This window comes from Lepeophtheirus salmonis, chromosome 10, assembly GCF_016086655.4.
Source record: "Lepeophtheirus salmonis chromosome 10, UVic_Lsal_1.4, whole genome shotgun sequence".
Lineage (NCBI taxonomy): Eukaryota > Metazoa > Arthropoda > Copepoda > Siphonostomatoida > Caligidae > Lepeophtheirus > Lepeophtheirus salmonis.
The window spans coordinates 4,183,886-4,207,229 of NC_052140.2; the positions used below are offsets into that span (position 1 = coordinate 4,183,886).

General features: G+C 29.5%; 1 protein-coding gene across 1 annotated transcript in view; it reads left to right on the forward strand.

The window, feature by feature from the left end:
* LOC121125539 (cytotoxic granule associated RNA binding protein TIA1) overlaps positions 1-23,344 on the forward strand; it is a 217,198-nt gene that overhangs the window by 129,830 nt on the left and 64,024 nt on the right. Inside the window, exons 2-3 of the mRNA XM_071891557.1 lie at positions 10,134-10,221; positions 13,149-13,327. Of these exons, the coding sequence (XP_071747658.1) occupies positions 10,134-10,221; positions 13,149-13,327 (267 nt within the window). The remainder of the gene's footprint in view (positions 1-10,133; positions 10,222-13,148; positions 13,328-23,344) is intronic.

A 23,344-nucleotide genomic window follows, 5' to 3' on the forward strand; every position in this document is an offset into this window, starting at 1 on the left:
ATTTGGCTTCAAGGATATTTCGTCTTAATATATAAGATTTGTATTTTGTTTAGTTTGGCTTAAAATTTATGTTTCCTTGGAATTTTTTTAATCAAAATATGTTCTGCATATTACTATAAACGCATTGATTGAGGGTTGATTCTGTTGGAATAATGATAGAATTAAACCCCAAAATTCTCATGCATACACTAACAATGTTTAATGAATTCGAACCAGAGACAAAATAGATCATAGAATTAGTATAGTAAGAAAAAAAAACAAGGTAACGATACGAATAGAAGAAGTGATAATCACTTCACCGTTAGTAATTATCATTAAGCATGATGGATTATTCAAACTAGAAACGACTCGTGGATTGAGGAACAAGCATAATATTAGGCAAATTTCGTTATTATTTCAACAGAAAACAAACATGTTTTACTAATATTTACATATTTTGATTTAAGAAATTAAAAGAGAACATAAATTTCATCAAAAAATAAACAATAACGTCGTATATACCCCATTTATTTATATAATAAGGTGAAATATCCTTGAGGCAAAATGTCCCAAAACAAAATGCTTTAAGGTAAAATATCCCGAGGTAAAATTAACAGGACCATAAAATATGTCCTAGAAAAGAGGTTCTATTTTTGGTTGTTGTTACCTGAAAAGGATTTTTTTTTATTTCTAAAGCTTTTATCATTTGTTATGTAAATCGCCAGTATTTTTTAGCTGGCCCAGTTTTTTGGAATTGGTATACTAAATAATGAATTTTGATTTCCTTAGCTGTTGTCATTATTATTTAACTCCTGAGTAGTGAACTTCAGGAGTCTACTATATTCAATTATATTTAAAACCTTATTAAACATTCCTGTCTCCTCTTAAAGTATCTTAAGGATTTGCTACGGAGTTAAAATTGAAAGTCCTTGTTGGACTCAGAGTAGAAATTGAGGATCGACATCGTAGTAATTCTAGCCAATGTCCTTGTTTATTTCCTTCTCCCCCTCCTCCCACGTCACAGCTGCTCGTAGCTGAACTAATAAAGCATCATGACATCTAAGCTGCTCTCTTCCAAAACATTTTTCACTATGTTAGGGTTACCATGTTTACTTTCAGTTTATTTTTTTAACATGGCAAAAATACGAACAATTTTCATCACTAGTTATCATTTTTACTTAAATCCTGAGTAGGAAATATCTTAGTATACATTTATAATTAGTCATTGTGCTAAAGACAAATGGAGAGCAACAATGAGTTTTTTCTCAAGAGTTATAAGTGTAAGTCCTGGTTGTACTCGGAGTATAATTGCAGATGGATATCCTATTAACTATATATGATTACATGTTAAGGCGTAGGCTTGGTTGTTTTTTTTCTTCACCTCACGGCTGATTGCTCGTTGATATAATAAAACATAATGATAGGTAAGCTGCTCTCATCCCAAACAATTTTCAAACTGACTGGAAATCCACGTTCATGTTTTTTTATATATATATATATTTACATACATATAGGAAATATATTTTATACAACTCTCTAGGAGCGACCATGAATCGACTCATTGCACATTGAATTCAAGGGAATAATTTTCCCCCAGAGCGTTGTCCACTGAACTACGTCATTCCATGTTTTTTAATGACGTAATGAGACTGCAATTATCGGTGGTTTGAATATTAATTCCTGTAAAAATAAAGAACAAAAAGTTAAATTGTCGTTACACTACGCTCAAAATACCCCACTTGCCATTTTGAACTTGCTCTTATGAAAATAGCTTCAATTATGTAAATTGAAAATACTTTTTATCTAAAATATTTTATATTTAAGCTGGTCATAATAACAATGTAGAAAATCTAAACTTTCGTTTATGTCGGTAGCCCGGTACGAAGATAGTCACAGATTACCCAATAACACTTTTTTGCAAAAAATAATGTGTCCTATAGAGTAAAAAAGATACTTCTCAATCAATCTAAAAAAACTCTGTAAACGAATAAATAAGATATTGTTCGAATGCAATAAAAAAATTAAGTGAAAACAATATATTGAAGTAATCTGGTAATTTATATTCTGTCTTTAGGGAGATAAGCAAATTCATTTGGATATATATATATATATATATTTTAAAGCACATTGGGAAATAATATGTAATATTGTAGACATATACATATATACTCATAAAAGGGAGGTTTGTCTTTCATTATTATTTTCTTAAATTTCTACTACGCCTGGTACAGAAAAGTTATCACAGGATAATATAATTGTGTGTCGTTTGTAGCTTGCACAAGTCCATTAAATTTAAAAAAAATATTAATAAAGGGAATAAAAGTTAAAATAAATGAAGACATTTCGCCAATTTATAAACATTAAAAAAAAGTTTTTTGATAATGTTAGGAGATAATATAACGAGTTTGTGTCTCATCAATGATGCAGTTAAACACTCATTCTTTGTTCGGGAGGCAATAGAAGTTTTGAATCCTAAGAATTTTTTTAGCGTATATTTTTTTTATTGCCAGATTGAACAGTGTTTGTTTTTTTCTAAGCTGTGAAAATAATTATTTCATTCTTAGGAAAAAAATGCTTAAAAGCATATGAAGGAACATTGTTTCTGTAAAAAACAGTAATGTGCAATCATAACTTGATTAATTCTAGATATTACATAAAAACTTGCTAAAACCTACTACCCAAAGTAGGAGCAAGGACTATGGAGCAGCGAATCTTTCACAAGGGTAAACTTTTATCCTAACTTCTCTAAAATATGAAATTATTTTCTGACCAACTTATCGAGGCCAGAAGGAAACATGGATTTATTTCAACGTTCAGATAAGATGACTAGTAGGATTTTTGAAATAATAAGTTCGATTTATTTAAAGTTTTTATAAGAAACATCCAAGAGCCCCACAGTCATGCTTAAAAATGTGGCTTACTTTTGGTCACCCGTAAAATAAATGAAAAGAGGGTTCATCTCTTTTTCTAGTACTAGATACGGAGTGGGGGATTTGTGCTTACAAAGACTCACAGGTCTAATTTCATAAAACATCATGGCAGCTAAGCTGATCTCCTTTCAAACATTCTTTAAATTGTCATGCTTGCCATTTTAATTTTCGGGGGTTTTTTTATATACCATGCAACAACTTTAATGATTTTACTACTTTAAGAAAATGGAAAATAAATTTATATAAATGCATATATAATATTGGCTGACAAAAAAAAAATACTCCACATCACTTGCGTGTGTAAAAGTAACTATGTACAAACATACATATATTGTATTAATGTTAATTAGGGCGTTACATATATAGTTATATGAACATACATTGATACGCCCTTTTTTTACAAGAAACTCTTAATGGCTTGTAATGGTTATTATGTTAGATATAAAAAGCATTATTATGACTTTATACTTATAATTCTTTGCTTCATTGCAATTTTTCATGATGATCTTTGACAATATTTAAAAGTATTTAACAGGGTATTGTAATACCTAAAAGAAAGTCTACCATCTACAATTAATAAAGCAAAGAATGTTTGTCTACCTAGGCATCATTTTTGAGCATGCACTTAATTTAGTATCTTAGAACTACGTCAAAATTTGACAATCTAGCATTGATCATATATATAAAAGCTTAAGATTTATTGTATTAATCATGAGTAGAGTTGTGAGTTTGCGAGCGAAATTTCCAAAAAATATATATGTTGTTAACATAAAAGATGTGAGTGTTCTGCTATTTTGAACATTCAGACAAGTGAGCTAGGATAATCATACTTTATGGTGAGTTCTGTTAGCTGATATGTTGTCTCTCGAAGTTGCCGTATTTTTATATTGACATTACCTCAGGCGAGGATTTTGAGCTCAACGCAAATTCAACCATTTTATCATCTTTATCTATAACTAGAGCTGTATAAAATATGATTTAAACAAATACAAGATATTTTTCTAGTTAATAATTTGAAGAGTGTTTTATTACTATTTAATGGTTAAAGAGAAAAGAAATAAATAAATAAATAGTAATCACTAGTGTGTATGACGATGAAGAACAAAGAGTAATACTGATGATTTGCTGGGGAGTTAAAAGTATAAGTAGTTATAAAAATCGTGTGTATTTTGGGCCTGTTAAAAAAATTAAACCGAAAATCAACATGTCAACGTTTTAAAAAATCAGCTAGGATGAGAAAAAAGGGGGAGAAGGAAATAAACAAGGACATAGGCAAAAACTACTTCGATGTTGATCCTTAATTCTACTCTGAGTCCAAGAAGGACTAACAATTATAACTCTAGAACCAATCCTTAAGGTTACTCTCCGAATATTCAATCAGGTTTTGAATGTAACTGAATGTAGTAGAATAGGAAGTTCACTACTCAGGAGTGAAATAATAATGACATCAGCTAAGGAAATGAAAATTCATTCTTCAGATTAACAATTCCAATAAAACGGGCTAGCTATGAAATGCACCGGATTTTCATCACTAAGTTGATCCTTGAATTGAGGATCTACATAGGAGTAATTCCTATCCATATCCTTTCTTGATACATGTGTTGTGTTTATTTCCTTTCTCTTATTGTTGTTCACAGTTGATCTAATTAAACGTGTTATGACAGCTAAGCAGCTCCTCTCCAAAACATTTTTCAAATTGTTAGTATTAACATATTCATTTAGATTTTTTATTCATTTTTACATACGGAGAGGTCATATTTTATGCAACCCCATGCTTACCCCTTTTTTCAGTGAAATGAATAGTATAGTATTCAAATCCCATGTGTTTCTTTCTCTATTTAGTTTGTGTACTCTTGTAGTTTCATTCTTTTTCAAGAAATACGATGGAAAGAACCACCTTTTATTACATATTGATTAAAAAAAAACACACCAAGGAAGGATGTACATAAATATATTGATAGCTATGATTTATAGATATTGAGAAGGAACAAGTGGGGAGTAAAAAATAGAAATAAAATTGTTGGTCTTGCTACAACAAAAACTAAAAAAAAAATTCTTATAAAGTAAAATCATCTACTTTTATCCTATTCTTTCAAAACTTTTTTTTTCTCCCCCTCTTATGTGCTCCCTTCTCCCAAATGTAATTATTTTTGATTAATGTTTTACATATCCCTTTTAGATTCTTCAACCCACATATTTTTCATTCGAATGATTCTACATTTCCAATATGGCTAAATAATGATTTAAAGGTTGGTTACCGCATCAATCATATGTGTACCACGGCTCGCATTAATAAATTAAAAAAAACGTAGTTTTTTTTTTCCTTTCATCTGTTTTAATCTATTTTCATTAGTTGACTCTTGTATGATTCAAAGCAGCTGACTCTACGTATTATGTTCTCAAAAAATTATTATGTAGGATTTGGAATTTTTCATTAATATATATCAATCAAAGGCCCACGTTAATAAACCGGCATCCCATTTTTTCCGATTCTAATAATCCATTCGACTTGTGAAGACGTTTTGCAATTAGCTTTATTTATTTACATATACACATTGCAAAAAATTCATTTAATGCAACAATCCTGATTGTTTTTAATGACATGTTAACTTCATGAGTTGTTGTTGTTGGGGGGGAATGACTTTTTTACAAAAATAAAAGTTTCGTTATATTTATGAAAAAATGGTATTAGGGTGTACATATACATGTTATGTCAATACTAGAACAATATTCACAAGATTCAATCAAATTTGTTTTGTTATAAATATTTACAGTTCATTGATTTATTTAAAGTAACAAATATTTTTCATAGATGAAATTTTTGGAATAGCTTGGGATATCCAAAAATTATATATAAAATCCAGAACTTTCATTTGATTTTTTAGACTTAATTTGGTTCTATAAAATCAAACATTATTTTTCGTTAATAGTGACATTAAAGTATAATTTACTGCCACTCCAAAAGGATAACACAGAATAACTTACGAACGAAAAAGAAAAAACTGGAATATATTAATTAGTGGAAACTACCATTGTTAGGATTTCACTGATACTTTTAGGTGGTGCTTAATATGGGTACTTTTTTAATCCCATCTGTGTTAAGGGTAAATAAAAAAAAAATTGAATTCGCAGGCGCCTTCTAAAAAGATTATTTTAACTAATATTACACTGTAAAATAACTCAGTTTACCAAATACCAGTTAAACTTTAAGTATCTTTTTTATTGTTATTATTTATTCCCAGACAAACATATTCATTATCAATGAAAAATAAATAAATAGGATATGCATATAAATAATAAAAAACACATAAGCACAAAATAAAATCATAATAAAAGGATTTTTGCAAATTTATTGCTTCTAAACTTGTATAAAGTTAAGAAAATTTTATTTATTAACATGGTAATTTCATTCTACCAGTCTGATCTAAATAAAAGTATAATGACTTGTTTCTCTTTTTCTCTTCTTCTTGCAAATTTTTTTCATTAATAATGATATACTTAAAGATACAATGCTATTAACAAAATACCTTTAAATTGAAAAATATCTGAATTTATAGTAGGCCTAAAATGTAATTTATTTATAAGTCTAAAAAAATTTCGAACTCTTAAGTCCTAGATGTTCCAGATTTATTGATGATGACGCCATTATCTGATATTTATAAGGATTTTATTTCACAAGATATGTGTTTTGACACAGTTTTACATCCAAACTTTACTTTTCCAGATTTTTTTATTGGTATTCAAGATACTCACTAATTTTAACTGTAGCTTGTAGCCTTTACTTGATTGTAAAGGTTTAATTTGCCGCCGATATGGCCCCAATCAATTAAAACTTAAACATTTCTCATTATTTTATTATGACTAAATAAAATAAGATTATATTAAGATCTACAATGTCATTCTTTTTAAAAAATAATTAGAAAAAACAACTAATGGTTTATAAAATGCAACTTTAGAACCCTAGATTTATTTTTGTACTTAAAAATATGAATAGTTATATAGATTACTATCCTTGGGGTAGTTTTAAATATTACAATGCGGCAATATAAAAGGTTGAAATGAGCATATACGCATATTTAGAGTATATTTATTAACCCTTCCTACTTCCCTACCAATCTTAAAATAAGTAGATCCCTTGCCTGTTTAGACACCCCACCATTAAAACAGATATTTTAGGAGTAAAAAAAAACACTTTTATTTCCCCTCAGTAGTTCATACTTATGGCATTATAAGTATCAGCGAATCAATTAAATGCTACAATTATATTTTATACCTGCGAATTTATACTCTAAAATCTTTCTTCTATATATTAAATGCGAATGTCTAGTATTGTGTCAGTCTTTATTTATTTGGTCCTGTCCAGTCCAATCTTAGGACCGATCTTATCAGTCCTTCAGACTGTCAGTTCTAGAATTGATTCCAACAAGAAGAAGAAATAAATTTGAGTGACGTCATGAAGGACCAAATTTTATAAATTTTAGGACTTATTGGCAGGACTTAAGTAGGTGTCCAGGATTCACGGCCAACCCAAGGAATGGATTTAGCTGAAATGTTTTATGTAGGTTCTTAAGGCTCAAGAGAAGAAAAAAGCAGAGCGAATAAAACAAAGGATTTTCAACAATAATATGAATGTTCAGCGAACTTTTATAATTTATATTTTTAATATTTTTTATTCTCTAAACCTTATAACCTCCTTTTAAAAAAGTCTGTAAATATACATACCAACATGCTGTGACAATAATTCTTAAAATTTCGGGGTCTTTATTTTTTGTTTTATACGAATCAGAAGAGTTCAGAATTAATTTTAATTTCTTTATGCTCCGTGGAATGCGAGGCAAACCTACTCTAGTAGTAGTTAAAGAAAAGAATATTAAATTTTGTAGACGGTTGACTCGGGGTTATCTCGCAAAATACAAAAATATACATTGTATTATGTTGTCAGCTGTCCATGTTTCTGTTTTTCTCTCGTAATGATTGTTTTGAATGATGATTGATGGAAATAGAATTAGCTCTTCTTAAGCTGTGAATAATTGTCAGCATTAGTGACAATAATGACGTGCTGAAGGAGAAATTGAGTTCTCTTATAAAACGCCATCAATTAAAAAAAAAAATAATATTCTCTTATTCTCTCTTTTTGCTTCGTAAATGTAGCTTTTGAAGAAAAACAACTTTTATAGTGTTTCTTATAGGTTAGAATCATATCTATCATATTTATTTAATAGAAATTGATCAATTGTAATGCATTATTCTAATACTTATTGAGAAAATAAAGAAATTTTGTCTCCTTTCAAACTTTGAACGAAATGTGCTTCCTACAGATGACATTGTACGGCAATGAAATTTTGCGTAGGTTATTTTCTTAGCATATCACAACTTTGTCGAACTACCCGTAATCAAAAATAGTTGGAAAAAAACCCACCCTAATATACATGCTTCTGCTCTATACTTAACTTGCGCTATTTTCTTGAAGAGTCTCTTAATTACGTTTGTTATTAATGTTAATCTAGTTTAAATTAATAAATGTTGATGTTTTGAATTTGCTCAAGTAGCAATTAGAGTATTAATCTCTTTGTGAATGAAAATTGCCAAATCCTAGTGAGTGTAAATCAAGAGAAAAAGTATTGGTTAGCAAATTTGATAACGACATATCTGCTGACAGAGATCACCATAGATAAAAAAATATTATAATGTCAGATAATTTTCAAAGTCTGTAATCATTATTCTTTAATAGGGATCATTATTAAATATTATTAAGTCCAATAATATCTTGCAGGTTACCTTATTTTTAGTGTATGCTTACGCGAATTTCAACAATTTTCACATCCTTAGTCAATATTTACTTTTCTTATTCGCTGTTTCTCTCATATCATTAATCAACTTAGAACCACTTATAAAACGAAAATATATCATAAATACAATGTAGGGCAGGGCTTTATATTAATTTTGTTACTGGTCCTACAGTTTAAAAAGCTCAGGTCATGTGACATGCAAAGGAACCGGTAAGGATCCAGTCACGCTTTGAATATCTGTAGGACGTGTAGATGTATATGTAGGAAATAAACGTTGTCGATGTATTTTTTTTTTTGTATAAATCCAATGATTATTATACTACACTACAATAATACAACTGTGTCACATGAAATTAAAGTTCCTATTTGTGATAGTAGTGTAATAAACGTTCCAGTAACCTGGTATCAATATAGTACCGGAAAACCGAACAAGATGTACTGTATATTTACATTCTATATATGGGTATACAAAAAATCTAGTTATTTTGGACGAATAATTATTTTTTGGCGATATAGCCGTATTATTGCCACTGCAGGCAATAAAATGATAATGTTTTTATTATACTCCTATTTCGATTGGAACAAAATAAATAAAATATATATTATTCTGTGTGGAAAATAAGTGCAAAAAATGTGTGTAATAATGCTTATCAAAATTTGAAAGTCATTACATACACGCCTGCAAAGTCAAGCATTAGATTTTATATGTTTATGTTTCATATCGAAACGAAGACCACGTGGTCAATATGTATACAAAGTATACAGTTAGTGGTACTTTTCTTTGTCCACTAGGGGGTGTCGAGTATGAATTCACCCTTTTCACTGAATTAACAAGGTAAATTCTGGAAAGGGAAGGAAGGAACTCTATAACCATGTATAGGATTTTAATCCATAAGCATTTTTACTGTGCAAGTTTTGTTGTTGTTGTTGGCAAACTCAAAAACTGTTTTTTTTTTTAAATTTGCTTGAGCTATCATCATGTGCGTGAGTGGGTTCATGAAAAACGGAGAGTAACACTGAAGATTTTTTGGGGAGTTATCTTCTATATTATTAAAGCAAAGTTTGTTAGTCCGTCGCTGCTTAACTACTCCGGACAATTAGCAAATTTATGAATAATTCCTCGATAATACAAAAATAAAAAAAATATATAACGTGTGTAATGCTTTGGGAAAATATAAATGACCAAGAAGATTCTGTAGAACCACCATGGTCTGAAGCTACTAAAGACTTGATCAAAAATCAAAGTGATAATAATTATGACTTTTGTTTTTTACAAAATCTATTTTGGAACTTGATTGATTTTTTTTTTGATAAATATAAATCAGTTTCGCTACTTCGTTTTGAATCTTTAAAATCTACTGATAACAATTATTGACTCTACAAAATATTTCCAATAAACTTTTATATTAATTTTGTGTTTTTGTTTGTTTTTCAGAACATTATCACATTTTTGTGGGTGATCTTAGTCCGGAAATTGAAACTCAAACTCTCAGAGAAGCTTTTGCTCCATTTGGTGAAATATCGTAAGTATAAATCTATTTTGGTTTTTTCTCAATTTTTCCTATAAGGCTTCTGTAGAATTTTTTGTTAACAAATATATACATATTTATAATATTGGATTCGAGTATTATTCAAACTCTGAAAAACTTGAGATTACTTCATTTAAAAAATTTCTGAAAGATACATTAGCATGCCCCCAAAAATATTATTTGGAAAAAATCTTGACTTAACTAGAATGATCAAAACTCCAAATATTCGAATATATATCCACTCGTCTCCAGCTTTTGACTAATTCATAATAAAAATTTTATTGTCATATTTTTAGTGAGATATTTTTTCTTATGTCTAATTGCTGCCTAATTTTCCTACTTTATTAATTTTACAATCACCCTCATTTTTAGCTATTATAATAAATTGTTTTGAACGAGGTCTCCATACTACGATTTGTTGACAAAATATGGCCACAGATGTGTATCAGGGCCATAAGCACTATTCACATTTTTAGCTTGTGCTGCGTTTTACCCTTGTTTTAAGAAAAACTGTAAAATATGGCGGATTTTCTCTTTGTTAGTGTCCATCTTTGACAACCCCTCAAAAAACAAAACTTTGTACACATTTTTTTAGTACAAAAATCTTATGTTTCTAACATGCTCCAGCGTAAACCTATTGCACCTATACAACGCAGGATACACATTACTAAAGACATCTATTGGAAAAATAATGGTTTTTTGTACTACAACTTTTATTGGTGTTCTGTCAGTCCCTACTTATTCGGTCCAGTTTAGTTTTAGGAACAGCCCTATCAGTCCTTCGGATCGGTCCTTAAAACTGTCGGTCATTCTTACAGTCAGTATTAATAGATCTGATTTTAAAAAAAAGAAATAAAGTTAAGAAACGTCATCATGGACAGACTTTATAAGTCTTAGGAATGATATGCAGGAATGAACTTGACTGTACCATACTGAACTAGACAAGACTTCAGTCTTCAGTCTTAAATATGGACTGACAAAGAACTACCTATTATTATAAATGTATAAACAGTCTTTCAAAAAAGTTTATAGGATTTTCCTGAAAAATGATTACTTTTTATTAAAAGTATGCTTAAATTGTAATTAGCACGCACTTTTTTTGCCCTCTATGTATATAACATTTTACTGACATCGAAAATGAACAAATAGCGCCATCAGGCTTCAAGCTACACACTTAACTTTAAAAGTAAAAAACCCTCACTTAGGTGAGGTGTTCTTTTCATTGTGACGCCTTTGAAAACACATCAGATCAAGTCTAATAATATACATATTATTTATATCTATAACTATCTTTTTGTGAAAGAAAAATACCTTTAAAAATTCTCTTAACCTTTTTTATTTCATCATTTGTACAAAAATGACTCAAATAACTTTAGAGTATTACTATTTTTCTTCATTTTTTTACCTCCTTTCAAATCTTTATAATTTAAACTTTACAAAGTTAAAATAAAACGTTATGAACATGAAAAAGTTTTATAGAGATTTTGACAAAAAACTTTTAAATATTATTATTATTAATTCATGGGCTGTGTGTATGTATATGGAATGAAAAGCTTATATTTGCCTAGATATTATATACTTTTATATGGTAATCGGTTATTGTTCTTATTTTTGAAGGGAAAAAAAGGGTTATTTATTACAAAAAGTTTACACGCGCGCACAAATCATCCTTAAATTATAATTTAATAACCAGGTTTTTATTTGCATAGAAATGAAATAAGAAAAACGTTAAAATTATTTTTTATATGAAAAATAATGATCTATTTTTCTTTTAAACACATTACATTTTTAAACCTTATAAACACTTCAATATAAAAAACATTCATCTAGGTTTTTTTTTTCTAAAGCTAACCCAAGGAGCAAAAAGAGAATTAACATAAGAAAATTTGAATCCTTACTTCCTGAAAATGTAAAAAAAGGATGCGTGTTAATTGCTGATCACCAAATTTTCCCTTTTTTTCTATATGACAATTATAGAAAGAAACCTTTTAAACAAAGGTATATTAAAATTATTTTACGCAAAACAACTAAAAAATGTTTTTTCATTATATTTGTTCACTAAGTAAAGGCTATTTTTTGATAATTTGATCAAAATGTGCAGCCTAAAAATGACCTCGTAAGACAATACAATTTTGCATAAGTAATTTTCATACCATATAGCAACTTTTCTGCATTACCCGTAATCGAAGATCAAACAATCCTAAGTATGGATAGGATCGGTCCCAAGACTGGACTGAACTAGGCCTATGAAGTTTCCAGACTCGAAAGGACTCTCTAATGGCATTTGTACGTACAAGCTGCAAGTAATGAGTGACGTTTCCGCCAAGTTGTTAAGGTCAAAGTCAAACATGTTAAAGAGAATGTTGGTCAACTGTAGTAGGCAATATTAAACCTATAAAAAACTATTAATAGTTATTACAATTTTTTTTGTGTGTGGGAATCTAATTCTGGACCGTTTATGTCAATAAAAAAAAAAGGTAGAATATTTTTTTCTTAAAATTGAGTGTGGATTACATTTGTACTCTTTGACAAACTATCGCCAATTTCCATCAACTAATCATTCTTATTAGCCCTTTGGAATGTCCCCAAATTCCACTTGAAGAAGCCAAAATTTGTGGTTACAACTAAAGAATGAAAAAATGATAGATGATGTTTGAAAAGGGCTATATACGCACAATATAAGTTTCTTAAATCAAATGAAGGTTTTAAACTATTGATAAAAAAAATTGGGTATCATAACTCATCCCAAAAAATTTGAATGCAATAGACTCAAATATGTCTTTGAACAAGGTAAAAAAATAAATAGGGATTTCCACATTTTCTTGGTTTTTATTTTATATTGTTTTTATGTTCACATATCACCTACTTTTTCACAAATTCATTCTTTTTAACAAAAATGTTTTATTTCTTTTTTTCATCAGGGATTGTCGGGTTGTTAGAGATCCTCAAACACTTAAATCGAAAGGTTATGGATTCGTGTCTTTCACGAAAAAAGTAGAAGCGGAGAGTGCAATTACGGTAATGAATGGACAATGGTTAGGCTCACGCTCAATTAGAACAAACTGGGCCACTCGTAAGCCACCTACAAATCGTACAGAAGGTAATCATTGTCTCTTAATTTACTACGGATGTGATACAAAAATTATAAGATTTAAAGAAGTGATGAGCATGATTTATCATAAATTTAGATTAAACACAAAAACCCTCTGGTTTTTTTAAAATATATTCAGTTCGAACACATTTACTTTGCTTGTCGACTTTCTGTTCCTCTTTTAAAAAAGTATTTTTTTAATTTAAATAACTAGCCATTTGGAACAATAGGTTATAAGACTTAACCTATTGGTGAATATTAAAGTATGTAATTTAAATTTCAATAATATTTCCACACAAATAAACCGACCAATTGTATCTTAAACATTAAGAAAAGCTTCAAATTGATTGATCATTTGCTTTGTCAAATACTCTTTATAACTTTAAACCATATGATTCATAGAATATTATTGGATATTCTATTTTGACCAACAAATTTATATTGGTTAATCTTCTAGAATAATTGTTTTATTAGAAAATGGTAAATTTTGAAAAATAAACACTCTTTCAAATTTTTTTAACTTTTTTAAAGCTGTGAACAATTTCCTACGATTGAACAGATAAAAATAATTAAATAAACAATTTTCGGGGTCATTTATCATTTTTCTAGAAATCATTAATGAGAGATGGGTGTTATAAATAAAAACTATTTGTGTGTAGACTTCGGGTAGTCTCATGTATAGATTTCCGTTTCAAACAAAACGAAATTGTGGGTTGAGCAGACCTTGCAGGCTGTTAGGGATGATAGAGCCAGAATTTCCTTATATTTCCAGAAAATTTAACAAATAAGTAATTCAAAATATAGATAACGTCAAGAGGAAAATTTAAATTTTATCTGCAAGAAGTGGCAAATATGTTGTACTTTTTTTCACAAAAAATGAGACCAAAATATATCTAAAAATATTGTGTGAAATATATGCGATCACAAATGTATCCACGCCCATTTATAGTCCCTAATTAGGATAATTTGAATTAACTCTTGCTCAGGTACGAACATTTTCCTACAAATATATTTGATAAATAATTGTAGAACACTTAGTAAAAATTCACTCGTAAATTTTGATTTGGGACATGTTTTCCAATATCTTTTTTGGAGAAAAAAGATTGATAGATAGAGTTTAGATGGATATGGGCATTTTATATAATAAATATGTAAGTATATTGTAATAAAACTTCACCCATTTTAAAAATTTATAATCAAAAGTTTTTTCTCCGATGTATTTATTTTTTAAATTAACTTTTTTTTTCTTTTACTAATATAATTTAGTAAACTAATTTATATTTTGTTCAGTTACATCAAGCAACTAATTAGTATTTATTATTATTCTTTTTTCTTGTTTTTTTTAATTTCCAAAGTTTGATCTTACATAATTCAAAATTATAATATATCTACAACTCTATGTATAGCGGTTAAATTAAAACCTTTCTATCTTAACTTTTTTTCAACTTTTCATTGTTGTTTAATCAATTATAAGTTCTCCAGATGATGTTTCTTTTTATGTATGTATATAAATTATACTCTCTAGAGATTTGTCAGAATTTTATAAGCAACTATGAAAGAGATTTTTTTCTGTTTTTTAATAGGAGAAAAAGAGATGTGGTTGTCGATTTTTGTTAAAAAGTTTGTTTTTCACCAGCTAAACTTTCTTGTTATGTTAAAAAAAATATATTGATATTTTGCAACAGCATTTTTGCCCTCCGACTAAAAACCTAACTACTTAAGCCATAAAATACGAAAATGACATAAAACGAAGCTGGTAACATATTATGCGTCTACTATTGATGTCACGGATCACGAGTCTGCACCTATTTGCCAACAATTTACCAGAGAAAAACAAAGTACCTGGAAAAATACGTAAAAGAACTCGTTCCTTTAAAATGAATTGGGCTGCGAAATGTGAATTTACACTGACCAACCAAAAATAATATTGATAACTCTTAATCTATAAATTCGAGTCGTGGAAGGCCCGCCGGCTAAAAACCTCATTTTTTATTTTTGTTTAAGCCATAAAAAAAAATTAAAAATTAAAACCTTCAATCTTTTTTTAAATCACGTTTTAGTATACAATTTTGATTCAAAATCATACTTCAGTGTGAAATAACTACATATATAAATTAAAATGAACAACAATTTATAAGAAAAAATTATATACTGAAGTTATCTTGAATACAGTTTCTACAAAATGTGTCTAATTGTACGAAAATCAAGTTAAATAAAGGCTCATTTTTGGAAGATAAAAAAATTTTCAATTACTTTATAGCATAACAAAAACTAACGAATAATCCTTATTGTAACTTGAAAAGATTTGCCGTCGTTTTTTTTTTTTTTTTTTTCAGTTTAACAGTTACTTTTCTTACAGAATATTGAATAAATAAGCAATTTTAAGTTTTGGGACAAAATGTTAAATATAATTAAGTCGATTATTTGACTAATTACAATAATTAATAAATATTTTAGATGCAAGGAGATTACCACATTTAAACTATTTGCCATATTTACTGTATTTGATTAGTATTTATTACAGATAAGGTCATTTAATTCCCCTATCTATATTTAATTTTGTAACACTTTGTGACGCAACCTTGCATAGCTTCATTCATTAAGTACTAACAGTAGTACCTGGCATTGCCTGGAGTTATTATGAGCTGGCTAAAAGACAATTTAAAAAAAAATTAATATAGAATATAACTCCCTAAGAAATCCAGTGTTACTCTCTGTTTTTTACTTATTTATATATATTTATATGTGATCTGTCCTCAAGAAAGAAAGAATTATAATAAGTGTTTGATTTTTTTTATATGATGGGATGATTGATGTGTATTGGAGTCTCTCAAGGGCTCACTCACAAAAACAAACTAACCAGTGTTCCTTATGGACAGTACAAAAAGCCTACGAGTTTTCATTTTTACATAGTAGCGTTTATATTTTATTCAAATTTGAACAAATACTGAAAATGCATATGAATTATGATATACATAATAGAACAATAACAAAACAAAATTAAAACAGTGGTTTATTTTATACATGGACAGTGCACCAGCTTGCAATATTTAATTAATACGATTAGATTGTTTTTTTAAGCTGTAAATATGAACAAAGTGCGACAGGGAAATTTTTTACGTCATCAAAATTTATTTTTTCGCTTAAATTAAGGTATCAGATGATATCTGAAGCAATGTTCCAATACATTTGTTGTTTTTCTTGTGTTTTGTTTTAATTTGATAAAAATCAGACCAAAATTGACTAAAAATGAATAAAAAAGGTTTTGGAATACTATAGCTTATATTATAGAAAAATATTGAATGTTTAATTTTTTTTCCAATCTTTGTGAAAAATATGCATCGCCAATATATGCATTAGAATTATTAATATAGAACTTCTGCCAGGAGGACTTTGCTGACTTCTGAAACAAGATCTTCTGGCCCTTCCAGTCTTGATCTCAATCCCCTTGACTTAAGTGTATGGAGAGTCTTAGAGACTAAGGTTGAGAAGACATCACACAAAAATGTGTAAGAGCTCAAAGACAACATCAAGAAGTAATAGGCCAACATGTCCGCCGATTATATTGCAGCAACTTGTGCCAAGCTCGGACCTCGTGTGGAGGCTGTGATAGAGCCGGGAGGTGGTTATATTGAGTTATTCTTGCCAAGATTTATTGTTAAAAGTTTTTAAATAACATTTTCCATTATACTTTTCAAAAAAAAAGTTACTAAGGTTTTGGTTTTTGATTACTGAAAATTTCCTTGTTGCACTCAGTTTATACCATACATCAGTGAACACTATATCTAGTTCACCTTGTATACATATTTGATGCTATGTCTACACAAGGGTGGCTTGTTTTTCAACTTTTTTGAATTTCGATTACGACAAGTTCGGAAAAGTTGTCATGAGATAAGATAATATCTTACGCAAAATTTCATTTTCCTAAGATGCCATCTTTAGGTGGCACATCTAGTTCAAAGTTTGAAAGGAGACAAAAGTTATTTATTTCGTAAAATTTGATCTTTCCTTTATGTCTTCTTTGAATCTATATTAATTAGGTAAAGAGTTTTTCTCTTTTTTCATAATTTGATCGAGATGTGCGACCTAGAGATGACCTCGTAGATAATAAAATATTGCATAGATAATTTCGATACTACTGCCCCTTCTCAGAAATAGCCGTAATCGAAATTCGAAAAAAGTTGAAAATCAAACCGCTCTAATGCACAATCATGTTCACTAATAAATTTACATTTCTTATATCAAAATATGTTTATGATGTACATCAAGGGCCACTAAATACAGTGTACCCTTTGATTTTTTTTTCATACAGTTAGAAAGACAGACAAACTTTGCTTTGTTAACATAGATTCTATAAGAAAATATAAAATTAAACTGACAAAATCAGTATAAATTGTGTTTTTTTTTCTTAATTTTTGAAACGTTCTGGTCGTGCTACGAAGTGCACTGGTTCACTAGTATACTGTTTCTGATTTTACAAGTTTTCATATTTAATTATGTTATGAGTAAATACCTAGATTTAATATATGAATTTAGTAGCTAGTACTCTAAAGGGGGGGGATTTTTTTTTATGCATTTTACGTTTACTTAATAATAATAGTGTTTTTTGTTTATTTTTAAATACCCATATAATAAAATGAGTCTTTAGTACCTTACACATAATTTTATCCAATTATTTAGAAAGCACCTTTTATTATACATATTAGGGTGAGGTTGGTGCCCAACAAATTTTTAAATTTAGAAAAATAACGATACAACTTTTTTCTAGTACTGTACCACAGTTTCCCTGTCAGGATCCTGTGAACTTGTTTTCTTGAGATTTCTCATGGGTTTGCACCTACGGTAAATTCCCAGAAAATTCGGTATTTATAGTTTGACCAAATAATTTTCTTTTAATTATACATAAGTCACCAAAAATTAGCTTGTTCATCTCTTAATCGTTAGTCATTAATTTATGGGTCAGATCAGATTACGGAATTCAAAAACTTGTAGCTGTAGGCTCTAAAAAACCAACTTGTTTTATTAATGACAATAATAAAAATAATTGAGAATATAATATCTGGTAGGGCTAGCTTAAAAATTATTATTTCTTCTAAAAAAAACTTCAACTTCAAAATATGTATACATTATTTACTAACTAGCGGTAGTACCTGGTATTGCCCGGAATTATTAGTTATCGAAGAAAATACAAATTTTGCTTTAATAATATATAAATCCTTAGCGTTACATTCCGTTTTTCATGAGCACACTTACACGTAGCTACTCACTCAATACTTCAACGTTCTATTCTCAAGAATTAAAAAAATAAAATGATTTTTAATACTTTAGCTCCTTGCTATACCTCATCTGAATTTTTTTTAATTTATTTAAGTACTTCTTTTTTTCATTCATTTTATAAAGTGCCAATGTGCATTATACTCCCTTTCGCCCCCCTTTTTTTTCTTTATACTTTATTCGTGATATAAATCAGGGAACACTTTATACAGTGCACCCCGTGACGTCTTTTCATACATGCATATATACTTAAACTATTTTTTGTATTTGAAAAGCTTTTTCCAGTCACAATCTCTGGACCAATTTCTCCCTTATCCTGATTTATGAGTAGAACAAATATGATGTATGCAAATCTTTAAACTTCATATGACGTTATTGTGCCAATGCTCACAATTTTGAAAAACACATGAGGTCCTCAATAATTTATCTATTAAATCAATCTCTATATACCGAATTTTGAAAATAAAAAATAAATAAAAATTAGAACAGTTTTAGACCGGTCTAGTATTTTCATACCGAACCTAGCACCATAAAATGTATATGAATATATATTTATATACATTTTTTCATTTTTCTTCACCTTAATGAAGTTGAGTATGCAATTAGGATGTCTTATATATATAATGTATTTTTTTAAGCACCTCCACACACTCTCATTATTCTTTGCCTATGAATAATTATAATCAAGACATCTGCCGTTTCTTTTTCATTCTTCTCCTTTTTGAATGAATATAAATACATTTTTTTTGTTTTTGACAAAGAGATATTGATTAGTTGATTTAGTTCTTTGTAATTAGAATAACATTATTATTATCAGTACTCCTCTTGTGCTTTCTTTCTTTCTAATCAATCTTTTTTTTTGAGATGGTGTGTCCCTAATTTTTATTACCCTGTCATGTAAATTCATTATAACCTTTCCAAAAAATTAATTTTGCATATATTAATGTACAGAGCGGTGACCTAAGACTTGCAATAACATTAAATTACGAGGTTTTATTACACAACTAAACGACAGCTAAAACAACGTAAAAAAAGTATTGTTTTTATCCCATTTCCTTAAGTGTAAAAATGTTGGAGGAATAGCCAACAAGACAAAACGTTTGCAATCTCCTCCGCCCCAGTATTAGTGCTGGCTAAAGAAACCGTTGGCAACTCCATCAGTACTTCATTATAATAAACATCAATAATTTCATTACAGCCCTGTATAGCCAAAAAGAACTAAAAATTATGCAGCAACAATTTACTTCTGGCCTGCCTCCTCTAGCCCTTACCACAACTCCCAGGACTTAGCTGTTAAAAGTGAAGAATGCCCGCCACACATATAATCCAAATTTGGATTCGCTCCCAGCTGTAATCATGACAGTGTGGTATACAGCCTTCATCGTCAAGAGTTGTTTGCCAGCGTGTCGAGACTGTTATTACTTTTGAAGGACGACATATTGTAGAGAAAATATAGCTAAATGGTGTATTTAAACATATCACAAATTGGTTTTTAGTTGTCTTTTATTGATTCCATAAAAATGAAATTTAGTTAATTTACTCCAAGTTTTGGACCCCACTCTCTAAATCGTACAAAATCTATAAATGCAAAAAATAAACAAAATAGTTGATTAGTTTGTAAATATTATATGTATTGAATGAATCAAAGGGAAGAACATAAATTAAATTTGATCTTCAATGCAAAAAAAGTAATAGTAGGTTTGTTTCTTTAATAAAAAAGGAATTATTAGAAATGTAATATGATCTTTTATAACTCAAACGACAGCTTTCCCTTTTTTCATACACTATTTATATATAAAAAAAACAACTCACTATCAATTTCTAGTTAAATAATTATTCAGATAATGAATAATTCGGGCATGTTTTTGAATATTACATTCATTTTTAATATACATGTATCCAACTTAAGGCATGTAACACTTAAGTAGTCATAGGCTTCACACACACTCTCTTTAGTCAAATTGTGTGACTTTGACACTTATGTAGGTAGAATACACACATTTTAATTGAAAAGTGGAGAAAATGATAAGGATTTAAAGTTACGCAACCTTCACCTTGTAAGCATTTATTTATACTTTTACTATTAAATATTATTCCCTACTTATTGATTGAAATATTGACGGCCATATCTGACGAATATGAAATTTTTTATAGTATTTTTTTTTCTGGCAGCTATCAAATATTTCAATTCTCTTACCAAAAGCTATAAAACAGCTACTTGTTATTGGAATTACACAATACACAAATCAAGGTACCCATTTCTCCTTTCCTTCATTTCCTTAAACTAAACTCTATTTCAACCCTTATTGCGGCTCTAACTATAAAACAAAGTGACAAAACACAACTTTTAAGTTGAGGAGATTTCCTTGCTTACAAGGAAACAATTTTCTTTAGGATACCAAAGATGACAGTTATTTTATAGTTTTCTCTCATGAATCATAATTTTTACTTCCCTTCGCAGAAATCACATTGTTAATTCAGACTAAAGGTTGAACTAATAGAGATGTATAGTCTTTAATTTTATAGTGTACAATACACTTCACTGTACATATAGGGGATAAAACCTAGTAAGTTCTTATTAGTAATGGATTGCATACTTAAATTGTGGGTTTTTTGGTCTTTGTAGTTATTTGCTACAGCGGATTTCCGCTTCTTAAACGATCATCAACGAAATTATACCGACTCTGATACGTCTCTGACACAATTCCTCGATTAGGATAGAGATTCAGTTCTTTCTTATACTAATTAATTCATGAAAATGAACAAATTAAATTTTAGCCAAACTTTTCGGATGCAAAATGATATTTTAAGCATTATTGAAAAAAAAAAAAATCGGCCAATACACTACAAGTGGCGACAAAGATGGTAAAAACTTCTGCCGAGGCTCACGCTCACGGAGCTGAGATACGAATGTTCTGGGTTGGAACTTGGAAGTGAAGACGAGTTGAGGGGTCAGAAGAAAATAGAACTCGTGGCATTGGTGAAAGAGTTCATCGAGGGTTGTGGCTGTAATCCCAAGTCCTTCGATTTCATGATGGGACTCAAGCCTCTGGAGATGGTGCTCCAGGCACGACGGGACAGCTGGGGTACGACATCCCTCCCCATTGGTGATGGATGGACTATGAAGGGCCATAGATGGTTGTAATTGTGGGACGAATTCAAGATTTACGTGTCTTTGTTGGGGGAATTGTCCCCGGAACGTAAAAAGACTCTCCTGCTTCACTGTGCTGGAACAGAGGTCCAGAAATAGTTCAACACCATACAGATTGTTACTTTGCCTCAGGAGGAAGTCTTCACCTCGACGGTAAGGCAATTCGGGATGTTTTTTCTCTAACGGAAAGTCTATTGTTTGAAAGCTTCCGGCTGTCTGAGATGAAACAGGGAGCCAGGGAGAGCCTGTGGATGATTACGTGACTAGGTTGCGTTGCTAGGCAAAGTTTGGTCGATTTGCGTGCAGGAACTGCAAAAGCTCGTTCGAAGACAAAATTATTCTTGATGTGTTGGTTAAGAACACGTCGTCTCCACGCTCCGCCAAACTGTCTTCGAGAGTGGCAAACCCCCAAAATTACTTTTTCACACATGAATGCGAATTTTTTAATCTATTGTCAAAATAATTAGAAGAAATTCGCCAATGTCGTGATAATTGAAGTCTTTTTATGCTTAAAGTAATAGACATATAACATTTTAAGTTTACAAAATACATTTTTAAGGTCATATAAAAGCTCAAAGGTCACAAAAAAATGTCAAGTTCTTCGAAATTTGTATTTTAGTGTGTGTACTAAGGTGTCCAATTTTTAGGGGAACTTGTTAATTAGATTTTAGGTTGTATTTTAATGAAAAAAATTGTGTTTCAAATTTTGTTTTTAGTCTTCAAAGGGCGTTTTTTGACCTCTATAACTATGTGAAATGACTTTTTTTAACCACATTCTCTATTTGTAAAGGGATTCAGAAGTTTCAATTTTAAAGTTATGTTGCTGAATTTCATAAGTTTGAATTTTAAAGTTATGGGTTTGAACTTCAAAAGTTTTATTAAAGTTAATTCTCTCAACTGATACATAAGAATATAATCCTAATTTTTCATTCTGAAGAAAAACAAATTGTAGCCAATGAAATACTTCGGATACTCAAACGATCAAAACCACTTTACTGACCTCCAAATCGAATCAAATAAGTAACAGAGCTCACTCCTAAATTTGATTGTAAGTGGCTAAAGTAATAGAAATTACTGTTAAGTGGAATGACAAAAACCAATTTACACATAGTTGGACAACGGATAATAAGGGAAACTGTTTATGAAGTAAGAGTAAATAAAAAATGTCATAGAAAAATAATTCAAAATATCATTTTGGATCCGAAAAGTTGGACTAAAATTGAATTTTATTTTAACACTTTATACTATTTTCTGTAAATATAGCTATTATTTAATATCAAGGGGAAGCTGGAGTGGGTAGAGGCAGTCCTTACAGTTATGGGTGATCCTCAAGAGAGGGGAAAAAATATCAGTAAATTAAATAATTTGTTATTAATAGAAATAAATAAAAAATTATATATGGAATAAAGTGGCAGAAAGCCACGACCTGCTACTGGGCATAGGGTATTTTATCTGGTTCTCACTTGTCTAAAGAAAGAAGAACACCCACTATATATTTTAATACAAATTCACGATACGGTTCTTTTTACGTATATTGAAAAACTGAATCGCAGGTAACCTGATTTTTCACATTTTTACCTCTATTAAATCTTGCAACCTCT